This window comes from Bombina bombina, chromosome 2 (assembly GCF_027579735.1).
Source record: "Bombina bombina isolate aBomBom1 chromosome 2, aBomBom1.pri, whole genome shotgun sequence".
Lineage (NCBI taxonomy): Eukaryota > Metazoa > Chordata > Amphibia > Anura > Bombinatoridae > Bombina > Bombina bombina.
This window is the reverse complement of record NC_069500.1, coordinates 927,235,265-927,256,021: the sequence shown is the minus strand read 5'-3', so window position 1 is coordinate 927,256,021 and position 20,757 is coordinate 927,235,265. Positions and strand designations below refer to the sequence as shown.

Genomic DNA, 20,757 nt, shown 5'->3' with positions numbered 1-20,757 from the left:
TATGTTTTAAGTTTTTCTTTTCTTCATGAGAATAACTTACATTTTGGTTTGTGGATTAATTTTTCAGCATATGGCTGTTTATTTTTATCCCTCCCTCTCTAGTGACTCTTGCGTGGAGTTCCACATCTTGGGTATTTGATATCCCATACGTCACTAGCTCATGGACTCTTGCCAATTACATGAAAGAAAACATAATTTATGTAAGAACTTACCTGATAAATTCATTTATTTCATATTGGCAAGAGTCCATGAGGCCCACCCTTTTTTATGGTGGTTATGATTTTTTTGTATAAAGCACAATTATTTCCAGATTCCTTTGTTGATGCTTTTTACTCCTTTCTTTATCACCCCACTACTTGGCTATTCGTTAAAATGAATTGTGGGTGTGGTGAGGGATGTATTTATAGGCATTTTGAGGTTTGGGAAACTTTGCCCCTCCTGGTAGGATTGTATATCCCATACGTCACTAGCTCATGGACTCTTGTCAATATGAAAGAAACTAATTTATCAGGTAAGTTCTTACATAAATTATGTTTTTCATATAACTGCATGTAATAGACACTACTATAAATAATAATATGCACAGATACTGATCTAAAAATCCAGTATAAAACCGTTTAAAAACTTACTTAGAAGCTTCCAGTTTAGCTCTGTTTAAAAGGTTACTGGAACACCCACTGCAAGTTGGAAATAGCAGACACTCCCCCTTCATCTGCATATGAAAAGACCCTTTACACAAACAGAAGCAAGCTGGAGTAGGTATAAGTCGATATTCTCCTAAACTTTGGGGCTTGGTTAGGAGTCTGAAATTCAGAGCAATGTTATTTAAAAATAAGCAAAACTATCCATTTAAAGAAAAAAAAAAAAAAACTGTATGGGCTATATAAATGGATCATCTACAAAACATTTATGCAAAGAAAAATCTAGTGTATAATGTCCCTTTATCCAAGTAGCTTTGTGAATAGTTATTGATCAACTCTAACCTGTTTTCTAAGCTGACTGACATCCTCTTGACACTCTTCCTTGTCCCAATGTTCCTGCAGATACGTTTTAACATTGTCTTTTATATAAGGAAACAGTATGTCCTAGAAAGAAAAAGAAAAAACAGAACTTTATTTTATTCTTTTACACAAAACTTTACACAAACTACTAAGCAAACAAACAAAAAGAATACATATAAAGTAGTTTCACACAAATATTTCTTAAAATAGTTAAAAAGGGACACCTTTTCATGGTTCAGATAGAGCATGACATTTTAAGCAACTTTCTAATTTACTCCTATTATCAATTTTTCTTCATTCTCTTGCTATCTTTATTTTAAAAGCAAGAACGTAAATCTTAGCAGCCAGCCCATTTTAGGTTCAGCACCATGGATAGCGCTTGCTCATTGGAGGCTTACATTTACCCACCATTAAGCAAGCATTACCCAGGTTCCCAACCAAAAATGGGCCGGTTCCTATGCATCACATTCCTGCTTTTTAAATAAAGATAGCAAGAGAACGAAGAAAATTTGATAATAGGAGTAAATTTTAAAGTTGCTTAAAATTGCATGCTCTATCTGAATCATGAAAGAAAAAATTTGGGTTTAGTGTTCCTTTAAACTCAAGCAATAAAAAAAAGCAATTAAAACTGAGATTGTATAAACAAATGTTCTCTTTTTTATTTAAAGTGATTGAAAATCCTAGCTTTTTTGTGAAACGCTAGGATTTACCATTGGAACGAATAAAGGGGACTTTCGGTTATAATAAACACTAGGATTTACAATCAATTTAAAATAGAATATTTTAAAATGGTTAAGTATTTTGCTTTTTGAAAAAATGGATGCTCCTGTGCTGAATGGACCAAATTTTTCTGTGGGAGTTCTCTCTATCATACGGAGCCCCAGAGTTGACACACAATTTTTTTTAATCTTTGTATAAAAATTGTGCCCGTGATTTACTAAAATGTTAGCACGATTTACTAAAATGCATGAACGATTACCTAAATTGTGTCCACAATTTACTAAAATGTGCTCTCAATTTACTAAATCGTGAACACAATTTCTAAAATGTGCTCACAGCTTAGTATATTGTGCGCACGATTTACAGACACACAATTATTATGTTTGAAACTGGAAATGTCAATCGAACTACAAATCCCAACATGCATTATTCTTTCCATATCCAATCAGTATTAACTTATTTAGTGGCTCAGATATTCAGAATGAAATAATACAATAATTACTACTAATTTATACCATGCACACACTACAAGCAGCAAAAGGGCACTGTTCAATTAAGATTGATTACAGTTTCCAAATTTCTGGTTCTGTTAATAATACCCAGTTAGACTGAAGCACCAACTTTTTAGGGTAGATGAAGTTTCATTGCATGTAATACAGAGGTATTCTAAGGCTGCAAGATTTGGTTTATAAAAATTTTCATATTCATACTTTAGATATGAAAACTACTGTGGTTGTTGGTCAGAATTATACAGAGCCCCGATGTGGCCGTAAATCATGCCGACAATTTAGTAAATTGGGCGCATATTTGCAAAAAAAAAAAATAAATGTGGCCACTCTGGGACTCTATACTATGAGCCAGTGGGCAATAGATATTTGTCAATTGTACACAAACATGTTAGTTTTGCTTTCAATTGAAATATTTTTCACGTAACCTTTTTTCATGAAAAAAAAAAAATCACAACGTTGTATAACAATGTCAAAACGTAAAGAGATTTGAAACCCAAAAATGTTCTTTTGCGATTTAGGTAGAACATACAATTTTAAACAACTTTCCAGTTTACTTCTATTATCAAATTTGTTTAATTCTATTAGTTTAATTTGTTGAAGAAGCAGCAGTGCACTACTGGTTTCTAACCAAACACATGGGTGAGCCAATGATAATCAGTATATATATGTAGCCAGCCATCAGCAGCTAGAACCTAGGTTCTTTGCTGCTCCTCAGCTTACCTAGATAAACCTTTCAGCAAAAGAGAAGACGAGAAGGAAACAAATTAAATAAAAGAAATTAATTGAAAAGTAGTGTAAAATTCTATGCTCTGTCTAAATCATGAATGTCTAAATATGACTTCACTGTACCTTTAAGTTTCCCTAATATAGTATTTTTAGCGGAGGACATTTAGAGACATATAAAGTGTGCAAACTATGACTGAGAGGGATATAGCAATGTTAAAAAGGTCCAAAATCCCTGATAAAATGACTTAAACATTTAAATGTCTCTAATTCTCTGCAACAGAAAAGATTAAATATGGGAAATGTAAGTTGTAACATGGTGCGGCCTATTACTTTATAGAAACTAAAGTAAGTTAGGGAAACTAAAACTGTCCACGTATTTCTTCAGTATTAAAATAATATAATTTTACATGCTATTCAGGCTAATCTTACTGTCTGAAGTAGTGCAGACACACATATTGTTCCAAAGTCATATGTTAGTAAAGTGCCTCGTATACATTAGAAGTGTAAAATTTAAATATTACAAACACAAGAGAGTTGTCTTCTGTGTGTTCTCCTGGTAATAGTCTTCCTAGGAATTAAAGGGATTTGAAACAAAAAAAAATAATTTCATAATTCAGATAGAACATGCAATTTTAAGCAACTTTCTAATTTACTCCAATTATCAATTGTCCTTGATTCTCTTGGTATCTTTATTTGAAAAAGCAGGAATGTAAGATTAGGGGCTTGCACATTTTTGGTTCAGAGTCTGGGTAGCGCTTGCCGATTGGTGGCTAAATGTAGCCACCAATCAGCAAGTGCTACTCAGTTGCTGAATCAAAAATGGGCCGGCTAATAAGCTTAAATTTCTGCTTTTTCAAATAAAGATACCAAGAGAATCAAGAAAATGTGTTAATACTAGTAAATTAAAAAGTTGCTTAAAATGAAATGCTCTATCTGCATCATGAAAGAAAAAAAAATGTGCGTTTCATATCCCTTTAACACACTATTTAAAATTGTAAATGTACCCCAGTTGGACACTAAAGTTACCTGGTCTGCAATTATTATGTGCTGATTATATAGGAGATCAGCTCTGAAAAAAAGAAGGGGAAGAATTACCCTAAATTTAAACTTGCTGTCACAATCACTGTTCACTGTTTATTTCATGGGGGGGGGGGGGGGGAGTTGATCAGTGTCCATTTTGTTGTTTGATAAATAGTTTCTGATTAGACTCTCATATTAACACTGTCCAATAAAATTATTATATATATATATATATATATATATATATATATTTATTTATTTTTTAATATTGCACAAAAAAATTATAAGACTAATAAATTATAAAGCAGCGCTATGTGGATATCCAAAAACAGTGATTAAGGCTATACACCTACTACAAGATAAGACACATATCTCAAGTGTTTACATTCGGCCGCAAATAATCGTATGTACACAATGTTTTAAAAAAATGGCTAAACCTTCAATTTTAAGCTGTTACAAATAAATGATTGTTAGACTAAATCGTTATGTAGCCACAAAAATAATACTACTATCCACTATTAAGGATTATACAGTTATGTTAGCCAGTTCACGGTGAACGTCATGACCAAATACTTGCAGTATTTCCAAAAGGCTTTTGTCCTAAACAAAGAGTTCATATAATTCGATCCACTGAAGATCCTAATACGAAACAAGCTGGGTGCTGCCGTCTATGGAGCTTGAGCGTCTTGACAGGTTCAAATACGAAGAGACTGCGAACAGAGGAAAAACACAGCACAACCCAGGATTCAAGCGTAAAATAATTGTATTACAACATCACACGCACATATAAAAACATACTTACAAGAAGTATGTACTTGATAAGCACATAAAAAGTCTTTTGATGATAAAATCCACCAGCAGAATACACAGTAGCGCGATAGCGTGTTTTGGTAAAACAGCGTGTCTCCGGCGTTCAGTATAGCTGATTCAAACAGCTGTCTTGCTACGGATGCTCTGTGTGACCAAAAACCCAACGTGTTTCATCCGGTATCGTCCAGACTTTTTCAAGGGATGATTAGGACTCCGTGGGTCATCATTTAAATAGTCATTTGTGTAACCTTATTGGTCAGAGAGGATTGGCTTTTTATACATATCAATCTTCCTTTTTTTAGTTATTGGTAACATCGGCCAGTTTCAAAATACCGATATAAATTACATAACATTCTAATAACAATAACAGTGTGTGTAAAATTTTTTAAAAATAATAATTTTAAAATTTTATAAATAGATAAAAAAAATAGTAATAAATCATTAGTTCTATATAGACTCCATGGCATGATAAAAACTGGTGAAATCCTAAAAAAGCAATAAATAGTAATACCTGCTATTCATATGAAAAACTCATGATGTCTGTGTGTTAGACTGTACGACAAAATAATTGAGTCTCAAGTCAATTGATAGTTATTATTATTATTAATAATAATAATAATAATAATAAGTGAGTTAAAACTAATATGTCTGTGTGATAGACAAATTCGGAGATACTAATATTATTGATAAAAACAAAATAACAAAAATCAAAAATCTATATTTTAAATAAATATGATCTCTCTATTCACTCAACAACTAGTACATAATATTGTGCCTATAGTAAATTCATAAGAAGGTTTGTATATCTAGATCTATGTTTAGACCTCTAGGGTGTAGGCTATTAGTATTTTTAATTCATATTGTCTCTTTTTGTCTTAGTTTTAAGAGTCCATTCCCTGTATTTGGAGGGATCCAATCTATTACTTGAATAGAGATTCTTCTTTCACATTTACCATGTACTACTCTAAAGTGATTAGACACACTATGGCTCTGTAGTGCCTTCTTTATATGTTATATAGGTGTTCACTAAATCTTTTCCTAATCTTGAGTTTTGTACATCCTACATAGATCAAATTGCACCCACATTTAAGGAGGTATACTACATATGTCGATTCACAGGTGCATCTACACTTTATCTCAAACTGTTTTGTATTGTTAAAATTTTAAAAAAGTATTTCCTTTAGAGATATAGTTGCACATATTACAGTTCGTTTTTCTACATTTATATGTTCCACTTGGTATAGAGAGACAATTATTCAACGTGTTGTCTACTTGTATGTTTTTTTGTGTGTTGTTACCAATAGACCTTAAAATATAGATTTTTGTTATTTTGTTTTTATCAATAATATTAGTATCTCTGAATTTGTCTATCACACCGACATATTAGTTGTAACTCACTTCTTATTATTATTAATAACTATCAATTGACTTGAGACTTGATTATTTTGTGGTACAGTCTAACACACAGACATCATGAGTTTTTCATATGAATAGCAGGTATTACTATTTATTTATTGCTCATTTAGGATTTCAACAGTTTTTATCATGTCATGGAGTCTATACAGAACTAATGATTTATTACTATTTTTTTTATCTATTTATAAAATTATAAAATTTTAAAAATTATTATTTTTAACATTTTTTATACACAGTTATTGTTATGAATGTTATGTAATTTATATCGGTATTTTGAAACTGGCCGATGTTACCAATAAGTAAAAAAGGAAGAGTGATTATATATATATATATATATATATATATATATATATATATATATATATATATATATATACACACACACAGTGGGACCTCGGTTTACAAACGACTCGGTATACGAAATTTCGGTTTACGAATTCAAAATCTTGAAAAAAATTGTCTCGGTTTAAGAATTTTTTTCGCAATACGAAACAAATGTTCCGGTTTGCCCCTCGGTTTACGAATTTTTTTCGCAATACGAAACAAGTGTCCCGGTTTGCCCTTGCATACTGAAGTGTGGGTAGCAGTTGGAGAGGTTTTGGAGCCATTTGCAGCAAGTTGTTGAGCCTTTTGGAGCCATTTGCAGCAAGTTGTTGAGCCCTTTGGAGCCATTTGCAGCAAGTTGTGGAGCCTTTTGGAGCCATTGGAGCCATTTGCAGCAAATTTTGGAGCCTTTTGGAGCCATTGGAGCCTTTTGCAGCAGGTTTTGTAGACTTTATTTGACTTTTTCTCTCACCTCCGGAACGCATTAATTGGTTTTCAATGCATTCCTATGGGAAACCGTGTTTCGGTTTACAAATTTTTCGCAATAAGAAACGTCCCAGAGAACGAATTCAATTCGTAAACCGAGGTCCCACTGTAATATATATATATATATATATATATATATATATATATATATATATATATATATATATATATATATATTGGAAAGCACTCTCTGGTCTTTTAATGAAGAATTTTTAATAAATCAAGCGTGACGTTTCGGGGACACACTCCCCTTCCTCAGACAAACAAAAATTGCATTCAACTGAAAATTTAAACACAACCAGCCCCTCCCCCATTGAGAAAATTGCGCCAAAATTCAAAAAATAGTTGTCATGGTGATCCTCAATAAACAAGTACTGGCTATCCAAAGCCTAGTGTAAAATACACAACAAAGGAGCTCTGTATACATAAAATAAATCAAATACATCATTATATAGAGCAAATAGATGTGAGCAATAAAATATAAATGCATTAATTCTAATAGTGTGCTCATTATAATGGCGTCAAACTATTGTCATCATACATAAGTGAAAATATACCACACAACAAAATTAAGTGTAAATCTATTATATATCTGTTATATATTTAACATCCTGGTTAAAGTGAACTGTAAACAAAACTGTATATAATAATATATATATATATAGCCAATCCTCTCTGACCAATAAGGTTACACAAATGACTATTTAAATGATGACCCAGGGAGTCCTAATTATCCCTTGAAAAAGTCCGGACGATACCGGATGAAACACGTTGGGTTTTTGGTCACACAGAGCATCCGTAGCAAGACAGTTGAACACTAGCGGGCTGTTTGAATCGGCTATACTGAACACCGCAGACACGCTGTTTTACCAAAACACGCTATCACGCTACTGTGTATGCTGCTGGTGGATTTTTATCATCAAAATACTTTTTATGTGCTTATCAAGTACATACTTCTTGTAAGTATGTTTTTATATGTGTGTGTGATGTTGTAATAAAATTATTTTACGCTTGAATCCTGGGTTGCTCTGTGTTTTTCCTCTGTTCGCAAAAAATTTATAAGGGCTCAAAGATATGAGATCTCAGGTGTTAGAAAGAAAGAAAAAAGCTGCCAAAGTACATTAACATAGAGATACATACACATATATTGCTAAAGATGTATTTGTAAGTATATTATAGATATGCCTATATATGTATTGACACTGATATTCATTCTCTCTCATTCTCTCTCTCTCTCTGCACTCACTGGATTTAAAGTGAAAATAATTCCTTTATAGCAAAGTCAAGTTTTGTGGCCTTTACCCCCTTCATTTGGTCTCATGAAGGGGTAAAGGACCCCAAAACATCACTTTGCAATAAAAGTATTATTTTCACTTTAAATCCAGTAAGTGCAGATTTTCTGAGACTGCTATTGTTGTTACACCCTGGTTTATTGGATATTCGTTACTGATAGAGAGATAGATAGATATATATATATATACACACATACACACATACATACATACATACACAAAATAGAATATTGCCGCACATCCACTTCTATATTATCAAAACATTTTAAATATTGCAAAAAAAAAAAAAAAATCACCTAATCTCATATTTCAAAATTGGGATCTTAGTCGCACAATATGGCCATATTTTGCTTAAAGGGACATTATGCACTCATTTTTTCTTTGCATAAATGTTTTCTAGATGATCTATTTATATAGCCCATAAAGGGGTTTTTTTTTTACAAAAATGTATAATTTTGCTTATTTTTAAATAACATTGCTCTGATTCTCAGACTCCTAACCAAGCCCCAAAGTTTTATGAGAATACTGTCAGCTACCTTCTCCAGCTTGCTCCTGTTTGTGTAAAGGGTCTTTTCATATGCAAAAGAAGGGGGAGGGGGGAGTTTCAACAAAGCTAAACTGAGAGCTTCTAAATAAGTTTTTAAACCATTTTATACTGGATTTTTATATCGGTATCTGTGCATCTTATTCTTTATAGTAGTGTCTATTACATGCAGTTATATGAAAATGAGTGTATACTGTCCCTTTAAGCCAGTCACCAACTTACAAGGTGTCCCAATGTTGACTGGTCCTAACACTGCAATGTGATGCCTTTCTGGGCTATAACATTCCTGCTTCAACTATGCATTTAAGAATGGCTTTATACACACTTCCAATGTCCTATAATGAGAGCACCTAAGCAACTGGGGGGTGGGGTGCTAGAAACCATGAAGGTGGTTAGTCTTCCTTTAAATACCTCACAAAAGTGAGTACACCCCTCACATTTTTGTAAATATTTTATTATATATTGTCAACACTGAAGAAATGACACTGCTACAATGTAAAGTAGTGAGTGTACAGCCTGTATAAGTGTAAATTTGCTGTCCCCTCAAAATAACTCCACACACAGCCATTAATGTCTAAACCGTTGGCAACAAAAGTGAGTACACCCCTAAGTGGAAATGTACAAATTAGGCCCAAAGTGTCAATATTTTGTGTGGCCATCATTATTTTCCAGCACTGCCTTAACCTTCTTGGGCATGGAGTTCACCAAAGCTTCACAGTTTGCCACTGGATTCCTCTTCCACTCCTCCATGACGATATCGCGGAGCTGGTGGATGTTAGAGACCTTGCGCTCCCCCACCTTCCATTTGAGGATTCCCCCCAGATGCTCAATAGGGTTTAGGTCTGGGGATATGCTTGGCCAGTCCATCACCTTTACCCTCAGCTTCTTTATCAAGGCAGTGGTTGTCTTGGAGGTGTGTTTGGGGTCGTTATGTTGGAATTCTGCCCTGCGGCCCAGTCTCCGAAGAGAGGGAATCATGCTCTGATTCAGTATGTCACAGTACATGTTGGCATTTGTGGTTCCCTCAATGAACTGTAGCTCCCCAGTGCCGGCAGCACTCATGCAGGCCCAGACCATGAAACTACCACCTCCATGCTTGACTGTAGGCAAGACACACTTGTCTTTGTACTCCTCACCTGGTTGCCGCCACACACGCTTGACACCATCTGAACCAAATAAGTTTATCTTGGTCTCATTAGGCCACAGGACATGGTTCCAGCAATCCATGTTCTTAGTCTGCTTGTTTTCAGCAAACTGTTTGCAGGCTTTCTTGTGCATCATCTTTAGAAGAGGCTTCCTTCTGGGACGACAGCCATGCAGACCAATTTGATGTAGTGTGCGGCGTATGGTCTGAGCACTGACAGGCTGACTCCCCACCCCTTCAAGCTCTGCAGCAATGCTGGCAGCATTCATATGTCTATTTCCCAAAAACAACCTCTGGATATGATGCTTACTCAACTCCTTTGGTCGACCATGGCGAGGCGTCTTCTGGGTGGAACCTGTCCTATGAAACCGCTGTATGGTCTTGCCCACCGTGCTGCAGCTCAGTTTCAGGGTGTTGGCAATCTTCTTATAGCCTAGGCCATCTTTATGTAGAGCAACAAATCTTTTTTTCAGATCCTCAGATAGTTCTTTGCCATGAGGTGCCATGTTGAACTTCCAGTGACCAGTATGAAAGAGTGTGAGAGCGATAACACCAAATTTAACACACCTTCTCCCCATTCAGACCTGAGACATTGTAACACTAACAAGTCACATGACCGGGGAGGGAAAATGTCTAATTGGGCCCAATTTGGACTTTCCACTTAGGGGTATACTCACTTTTGTTGCCAACTGTTTAGACATTAATGACTGTGTGTGGAGTTATTTTGAGGAGACAGCAAATGTACACAGTTATACAGGCTGTACACTCACTATTTTACATTGTGGCAAAATGTCATTTCTTCAGTGTTGTCACATGAAGATATAATAAAACATTTACAAAAATGTGAGGGGTGTAATAAGATAATATAATAGTCAAGATCAAAATACTAATACAAACGTCAATCATAAATGTACCTAAAGATGGGTCACCCTAAGATTGTTGTTAATATTACAACTATCACTATCTATTCACATTCATCCTTTCTATGTCTTTAATTCTTTACGATTAAACACATTGTTATGAGTGTGTGTGAGTGCTATATATGTTACATTTAACAACATGCACTCTAATCAAGCTCGCAACATCTAGTCCCCCCTCCCCCTATGTATGTACACACCTGTTGCATGAATTGGGCCCCATTACAACCAATAACAAGTTAGGTCAGCCTTTTTAAAGTTGCATTCTTGAAGTGGGCATTATGCAGTCTATGAGTAAGGCTCCATAGGAGCTGAAACGCGTCAGACATAGCCCACCTTATGTGCTCCTAACAGCCCTCATCTACTTGGCCATGTTACTACAATTGCCTGCAAATTTAAACTTCATATGGTATTTGCAGAGCTGCTGTTTTTATACGCTATTACTTCACATGTCCGGACAAGATGCTCAAAAAAACAGGTCCTTTAATCTGTTTTTTATATATATATATATATATGTGCGCGCGCATTTGCCATTAAGTGAAAAGATGTAAAAACCAATAAAGAAAATGCATGTTTTTAAAGTAGACACCTTGTAACATTTAAATTATTTGTAGTAGTTACTGTGAACAGCAAACTGAAGCACACTATGGGGGGTAGTTATCAAGCCGTCTACTTTTCTTGCTTCGCCGGCCCAATACGCCCGCCTAAGCTCGCCTACCTTCGCCGCCGCGGACCTGAAAAAATACGCCTAAGTTATCAAATAAAGCTGTCAAAAAGCCGCGGGGCGATGAGCAGCGGACTGTGACAGTTATCACTCATCCGATCTCGCTGCCCTTCGGCTTTTTCCCAGCTTTATTGCTAGCCTGTCACTAAGCACTCACACTAAACTACACTGTTCTATCCCTATACCGGCGCCCCCGGAGCCTCCCGCAACTCAATAAAGTTACTAATCCCTAAACCGCCGCTCCTAGACCCTGCCGCAACTCTTATAAATGTATTAACCCCTATCCTGCCCCCCCCATACCGTCGCCCTCTATAATAAAATTATTAACCCCTATCCTGCTGATCCCGCACCTCTCCGCAACTAAATAAATAGTTTAACCCCTAAACCGCCGCTCCATGAACCCGCCGCAACCTATATTAAACCTATTAACCCATATCCTGCCCCCCCTACACCGTCGCCACCTATAATAAATTTATTAACCCCTAATCTGCCCCCCACTACGCCGCCGCCACTGTAATAAAATTATTAACCCCTAAACCTAAGTCTAACCCTAACGCCCCCCTAACTTAAATATTAATTAAATAAATATAAATAAATTAACTCTTATTAACTAAATGAATCCTATTTAAAACTAAATACTTACCTTTAAAATAAACCCTAATATAGCTACAATATAAATAATAATTATATTCTAGCTATCTTAGGATTTATATTTATTTTACAGGTACCTTTCAATTTATTTTAACCATGTACAATAACTATTAAATAGTTATTAACTATTTAATAGCTTACCTAGCTAAAATAAAGAGAAATGTACCTGTGAAATAAATCCTAACCTAAGTTACAATTACACCTAACACTACACTATACTTTAATAAATTATTCCTATTTAAAAATAAATACTTACCTGTAAAATAAACCCTAAGATAGCTACAATGTAATTAATAATTATATTATAGCTATCTTAGGATTTATATTTATTTTACAGGTAACTTTGTATTTATTTTAGCTAGTTAGAATAGTTATTAAATAGTTATTAACTATTTAATAACTACATAGCTAAAAGAAATACAAAATTACCTGTAAAATAAATCATAACTTAAGTTACAATTAAACCTAATACTACACTATCATTAAATTAATTAAATAAATTAACTACAAATAACTACAATTAAATACAATTACATAAACTAACTAAAGTACAAAAAATAAAAAAAGCTAAGTTGCAAAAAATAAAAAAATAAGTTACAAACATGTTACAAATATTACAACAATTTTAAGCTACTTACACCTAATCTAAGCCCCCTAATAAAATAACAAACCCCCCCCAAAATAAAAAAATGCCCTACCCTATTCTAAATTAAATAAACTTCAAAGCTCTTTTACCTTACCAGCCCTTAAAAGGGCCATTTGTGGGGGCATGCCCCAAAGAAAACAGCTCTTTTGCCTGTAAAAGAAAAATACAACCCCCCCCCCAACATTAAAACCCACCACCCACATACCCCTAATCTAACCCAAACCCCCCTTACAAAAACCTAACACTAATCCCCTGAAGATCATCCTACCTTGAGTCGTCTTCACTCAGCCGAGCCACCGATGGAACTGAAGAGGACATCCGGAGCGGAAGAAGTTAATCCTCCAAGCGGTGCTGATGAAATCTTCCATCCGATGAAGTCATCATCCAAGCGGCGCTGAAGAAAAGTCTTCGATCCGTCCGATGTCATCTTCCAAGAGGCGCTGAAGAGGTCTACTATCCGGGCGAAGTCATCTTCCAAGCCGGGTCTTGAATCTTCCTTCCGCCGACGCGGAACCACCTTCTTCACCGACGGACTACGACGAATGACGGCTGCTTTAAGGGACGTCATCCAAGATGGCGTCCCCTCAATTCCGATTGGCTGATAGGATTCTATCAGCCAATCGGAATTAAGGTAGGAAAATCTGATTGGCTGATGGAATCAGCCAATCAGATTCAAGTTCAATCTGATTGGCTGATCCAATCAGATTGAGCTCGCATTCTATTGGCTGATCGGAACAGCCAATAGAATGCAAGCTCAATCTGATTGGCTGATTCCATCAGCCAATCAGATTTTTCCTACCTTAATTCCGATTGGCTGATAGAATCCTATCAGCCAATCGGAATTGAGGGGACGCCATCTTGGATGACGTCCCTTAAAGGAGCCGTCATTCGTCGTAGTCCGTCGGTGAAGAAGGTGGTTCCGCGTCGGCGGAAGGAAGATTCAAGACCCGGCTTGGAAGATGACTTCGCCCGGATAGAAGACCTCTTCAGCGCCTCTTTGAAGATGACATCGGACGGATCGAAGACTTTTCTTCAGCGCCGCCTGGATGATGACTTCATCGGATGGAAGATTTCATCAGCACCGCTTGGAGGATTAACTTATTCCGCTCCGGATGTCCTCTTCAGTTCCATCGGTGGCTCGGCTGAGTGAAGACGACTCAAGGTAGGATGATCTTAAGGGGATTAGTGTTAGGTTTTTGTAAGGGGGGTTTGGGTTAGATTAGGGGTATGTGGGTGGTGGATTTTAATGTTGGGGGGGGTTGTATTTTTCTTTTACAGGCAAAAGAGCTGTTTTCTTTGGGGCATGCCCCCACAAATGGCCCTTTTAAGGGCTGGTAAGGTAAAAGAGCTTTGAAATTTATTTAATTTAGAATAGGGTAGGGCATTTTTTTATTTTGGGGGGTTTGTTATTTTATTAGGGGCTTAGATTAGGTGTAAGTAGCTTAAAATTGTTGTAATATTTGTAACATGTTTGTAACTTATTTTTTTATAACTTAGCTTTTTTTATTTTTTGTACTTTAGTTAGTTTATGTAATTGTATTTAATTGTAGTTATTTGTAGGTAGTTTATTTAATTAATTTAATGATAGTGTAGTATTAGGTTTAATTGTAACTTAAGTTAGGATTTATTTTACAGGTAATTTTGTATTTCTTTTAGCTATGTAGTTATTAAATAGTTAATAACTATTTAATAACTATTCTATCTAGCTAAAATAAATACAAAGTTACCTGTAAAATAAATATAAATCCTAAGATAGCTATAATATAATTATTAATTATATTGTAGCTATCTTAGGGTTTATTTTACAGGTAGGTATTTATTTTTAAATAGGAATAATTTATTAAAGTATAGTGTAGTGTTAGGTGTAATTGTAACTTAGGTTAGGATTTATTTCACAGGTACATTTCTCTTTATTTTAGCTAGGTAAGCTATTAAATAGTTAATAACTATTTAATAGCTATTGTACATGGTTAAAATAAATTGAAAAGTACCTGTGAAATAAATATAAATCCTAAGATAGCTAGAATATAATTATTATTTATATTGTAGCTATATTAGGGTTTATTTTAAAGGTAAGTATTTAGTTTTAAATAGGATTCATTTACTTAATAAGAGTTAATTTATTTAGATTTATTTAATTAATATTTAAGTTAGGGGGGCGTTAGGGTTAGGGTTAGACTTAGGTTTAGGGGTTAATAATTTTATGACAGTGGCGGCGGCGTAGTGGGGGGCAGGATAGGGGTTAATAAATTTATTATAGGTGGCGACGGTGTAGGGGGGGCAGATTAGGGGTTAATAAATTTATTATAGGTGGCGACGGTGTAGGGGGGGCAGGATAGGGGTTAATACATTTAATATAGGTTGCGGCGGGTTCAGGGAGCGGCGGTTTAGGGGTTAATACATTTATTATAGTTGCGGTGGGCTCCGGGAGTGGCGGTTTAGGGGTTAATATGTATAGAGTAGCTTGCGGTGGGCTCCGGGAGCGGCGGTTTAGGGGGTAATAACTTTATTTAGTTGCGGCGGTGTAGGGGGGGGCAGATTAGTGGTGTTTAGACTCGGGGTACATGTTAGGGTGTTAGGTGCAGACATCTCCCATAGAAATCAATGGGATGTCTGTCAGCAGCGAACTTGTACTTTCGCTATGGTCAGACTCCCATTGATTCCTATGGGATCCGCCGCCTCCAGGCTGGCAGATTGAAAACCAGGTACGCTGGGCCGTAAAAGTGCCGAGCGTACCTGCTAGTTTTTTGATAGCTAGCAAAAGTAGTGAGAATGTGCCGCACTTGTGTGCGGAACATCTGGAGTGACGTAAGAATCGATCTGTGTCGGACTGAGTCCGGCGGATCGATGCTTACGTCACAAAATTCTACTTTTGCCGGTCTCGAGCCTTTGATAACTAAGGCGAATCAGCCTCGCCACAAATACGCTGCGGAATTCCAGCGTATTTGAGGTTGACGGCTTGATAACTAGGCCCCTATAAGGATCTCTCTACCTTTTTTTTTAGTTAGAAGGGAAATTATATCCTAGCCAGTGTGCAGCCCTCAACAGAGTGTATGCTGCACCCATGAAACTATATGTGAAAATATACTGAATTACTGAAAACTTTTTTTCTCTATGACTAAACATTTGATTACATGTTTAATGATTGTTATTGCTGCATCTTTAAAAAATACATTGGAATTAAGAAGAAAATTCCATCAATTAAACAGGTAAAAAAAAAAAAATCTATCCAAACACACAATTTTGGAAGCTTACTATAATATAAACAAGACAAATAGATTATGGGAATATATTAAAACCTGGGGGAAATGTATACTATATATGGGCTTTAGAAATCAAATAAACCAGATAGCTAATGTGGAAGAGATCAAATGGGTTTGACCTTTCTAGAGATTTGGGGCTAGATTTATTAAGCCCCTACGGCAGCAAGTTCTCTCAAGAACTTGCTCGCCGTCATTTATCAAGCAGCGGTCACCAGACCGCTGCTTCCTGAGCCTCTACGCCACCTCTAATCTGGCAAAATTCAATCTCCTCGGTCTAGTCAGACCGAGGAGATTGACAGCTCCTGCCCGCGCGTGATTGGCTGTGCGCGGGCAGGATTGCACGCGAGCACAATGCCGAATACCTGCAGGTATTTTCGCCCCGCCACAGGCAAGCTGAGGCGTACAGGGGCGCGTATATGCGCCCCTGTACGCCTCAGCTTTAATAAATCTAGCCCTTGGGGGAGGGAAGAGAAAAAAAAAAAAAAAGTAGAAAAACAACATTTTTATTTATTTTTTCTCCCCCCATCTTTGAAGTTTTGAATAATTGGTGGTGGAAACTATGATTAAAGAGTTAGTCCAATGGACTTTAAAAGTGAAAAGTATTCCCATGTTTCTGGAAGAAGTGAATAATTGTTGGTAAATTCTATGAGCGAGGTATCATTTCAATAGACTTTGCAAAATTGTATATATTCAGCGTGTAAATAGGCTTTGAAATATACTTAAAACTGTAACTACTGTATATGTTGATATGGAAAAGTTAAATTTTGCAATAAAGGTAAAAAAAGACAGTGGGATATTTATGAGCAATGAAATAGCCCATTTGACCGATTCCTCTCTCCCTCCCCCTAGAAATGCTGATTTTGTCAGCTGCCTTGGAAAATTGGTTACTTTGTATTTTCTGAAACCATGAGTGATATTAGAACAGAGGCATAAGTCAATGTCATTTTTTTTTTTATTTCACTAATCTATATTTTATAACCAAATATTTGCAACACATTTAAAAATATACTCAACATAAATAACAGAGACATAACAGAACTGTGCTCCTAAGGTACAGTAGTAAATACACATGACTCACAATACATGAGTGTTCACCCAACAGAAACAAAGAACAGGCATTGGATATGCAAATGGTTGGGAGTAGTCCTTTTTACAATGCAACAGACGTATGAACAGATGGCATGGTTGAATGTGCAGTAATCAATGAAATAGTTTTTTGTCCAGCAGGCAGATTGGGGACAAGATTTAGGATGTTCCTACTCAAGTCTTAAAGGGAAACTAAACCCAATTTGTTTTCTTTCATATAGATAGAGCATGCAATTTTAAGCAACTTTCTAATTTACTCCTATTATCACTTTTACTTTTTTTATCTTTATTTAAAAAAACAGGAATGTGATGTATAGGAGCTGGCCCATTTTTGGTTAAGAACCTGGGTTATGCCTGCTTATTGGTGGGTAAATGTAAGCCTCCAATAAGCAAGCGCTATCCATGGTACTGAACCTAAAATGGGCTGGCTGCTAAGATTTACGTTCCTGCTTTTAAAATAAAGATATCAAGAGAACTAAACAAAAATGATAATAGGAGTAAATTAGAAAGTTGCTTAAAATGTCATGCTCTTTCTGAATCATGAAAGAAAAAAATTGGGTTCAGTGTTATATCTAAATATCTTTATTTTTTAAATGCATAGCTATTTTCCTTATTAGTATGAAGAAGGTATAAAGTATTGTTTATAATATAATAATAACAACAATAAATGTGATTTAGATGGTGATGCATGTAATAGCAAATGAGGAAAATGCTAGTTTTCAGGAAACTTAGGTCCCTTTGTCAGACAGCCAGGCGATGTGTGATGGAAGCCTTGAATGGTGTTCCCTTTATTGTATCATCTATATGTCGCTTTTTTGCAAAATAATGCATCATTTCTTCTAATTTACTTGCTTACACTGTACCAACTATCAGGCTACATTACAAGTCCCTAAAGCAGATGGTAAAGGGTGATGTGTTAGTTTGTGCTCATCTAGGGTTGACAGCTGTCCCCACAAAAATACTGGACAATCTGTCTACCTTTGCCCCCATCATGTATATTTTTCACAACTGGCCAGTCATTTTAGCCCTTAGCTGCCAGTAAAATACAAATAAATAATTGTATCTCTGTGGCTGACATTAAAGTGATGGTAAACTCTCCCCTTTATAAAATCAGATCTGGAATGTAAGCGCTATTTTAGATGAAGTTTAATTCATTAGCTGTAATGAAGATGCAGTATAACTTAGTTATTAATATAGATATGAAATTCAAATACTGCATGCTCCTCCGCCTTTTCAAAAGTAAACTTTTCTGTGAGCTAACAGATTGAATTGTTGTCCAATCAGTGCTCTCCCCATATGGCACTTTTGTTGTAGCTAGAGCATTGATTGGAGAGTAATTCAATCATTTAGCTGACAGGAAAATTTAAGTGGGTGGTGTAACGTGGGGTATTTGAATTTCATATCTATATTAATAACTAAGTTATAGCGCATCTTCATTGCACATGATGAATAAAACCCCATCTAAAATAGCGCTTACATTCCAGATCTGATTTTTAAAAGAGGAGAGTTTACCATCACTTTAACATATGTAAACAGACGGGGTCTGATCTCCCCTGACTGCCCCTCACTTCTTTCTGCTCTATACATGTAATGTGTTGAGGCATAGGAGGCCTTTTACACTTAGCTAACACTCAGAGAATAAAAAAAGAAAATACACATGTAAGTTTCCAGGCTGGACCGTCCAGTTGAATACTGGTAAGCCTGTAACTCTATACTCAGCTGTCCATGGATACAATTCAAACAATATAAGAATTGTAAGAGACAGGACAAAATTTACAAACACATACAGGAGGAATTGAGGGCCCTATTCCAGTAGGAGCTTATAATCTAGAAGAAGTTAAAGGGATACTAAACCCAAAGATTTAGTAATTTTAAGCAACTTTCTAAACTGCTATTTTCTTTGTTCTATTGCTATCTTTATTTAAAAAGCAGGAATGTAAAGCCTAGGAGCCGACACATTTTTGGTCCAGAACCTGGGTTTAAGCTTGCTTTTTGATTTGCTAAATATAGCCACCAATAAGCAAGCGCTATCCAGGGTTCTGAACCTAAAATGGGCTGGTTCCTAAGCTTCACATTCCTGCTTTATAAATAAAGATAGCAAGAGAACAACGAAAAAAATTAATATGATTAAATTAGAAAGTTTTTTTTTAAAATTGCATGCTCAAACACATTTGGGTTTAGTATCCCTTTAACAAAGCTCAATCTGGTATTAGACGTTGTTGGTTAAATTGATTAGCCAAAGCATTTAAAAAAGGACATGAAAACTTTTTTTCTTCTTCCACGATTAAGACAGAAATGCAAGCAGAATGAATTGAACACTAGCAAAGTTAAAGGAATATAAAAAAGGTCAAAATTCAGATATGCATGGGTGCATTTAAATATTAAATAAAAGCAATTTTGCTTTATACTTCCATTAGCAATGTGTGTATGCCACTGACAGTCATAACTTATATTAGAAGCAATTTTCCAGATGGAAATAGATTGCAAATATACTTGTATTTAAAACTGAAATGCATCCATGCATTTTTTTAACCTATCTATAAGCACCAAAGGCCTATAAAATAAAAAGTAGCAAAATGTACATAGTTATGCCTATTACCTTATAAATCAGGTATTGGCACAAGGCTCTACAACTAATTCAGTTTTAGTCAATGATTCATAATTGTTGACAATTTCAGTTTTGAATACAATGTAAACCAATATAATTTCTATTATAAAATACATTTAGTTTTAACTTTTGCATACCAGGGTAGCATGTAACCTGCCCCCCTCCCTAATGTTAATTAGGCCAATGTTTACCAAATATGTTGTAAAGTCCATCACAAAAAAAAAACCATACCCACCAAAAATAAATACTGTAAGTCTTGCTGTACTAACCAACCCCCATAGGTTGGGACCAAGAATAGAATCAATAATTATTTACTGATCTATATGTGGGGGAGGATGTACCTCCTCCCTACACACAGACGCATTGTGTCCAGTAGAATTATAATGGTAAAACGTGAAAAAATGCATACGTACTTGACCACAGATACGTTTCAATTACCCTGTACAAAGTATAAATATATATAATATTTATGTATAATACTATAATATCACAAAATATACCTCACCTTTACAAACGTAATTGGGGTCGTGGTGCCCTCAATATCTAATAATATGATAGAGACTGATGGCGGTACAGGAAGCACCATTTCTACTCCACAAGCAGCATCACCCATACAAAACCTCCTCCTGCATGCACACCACGGCGGAAACTGTATTACAGGGGAGGGGGCTTTCGGTAGAGACGCCGTATACAACTGTGAATTTCAGGTAAATCTTATGACGTTATCCATGGCCCTTACTAGACGAAACCGCACTATATATGAAAATAATTGAGCGTAATTATTAGTCAGTGTTCGCATAAGAAATTGATTGAACTCACGCCATTCATAAATATTTATTAAACATCTGCTAAGTGTTACAACGTGTGTAT

At 35.6% G+C, this 20,757-nt stretch overlaps 1 protein-coding gene across 1 annotated transcript in view; it reads right to left on the bottom strand.

Moving 5' to 3' along the window:
* Nucleotides 1-20,552, bottom strand: part of ENOPH1 (enolase-phosphatase 1) — a 150,070-nt gene extending 129,518 nt beyond the window's left edge. Inside the window, exons 1-2 of the mRNA XM_053703356.1 lie at nt 20,393-20,552; nt 984-1,085 (exon numbers count right to left, since the gene is read on the bottom strand). Of these exons, the coding sequence (XP_053559331.1) occupies nt 984-1,085; nt 20,393-20,500 (210 nt within the window). The 5' untranslated portion in view covers nt 20,501-20,552. The remainder of the gene's footprint in view (nt 1-983; nt 1,086-20,392) is intronic.
* Nucleotides 20,553-20,757: the final 205 nt, after the last annotated feature.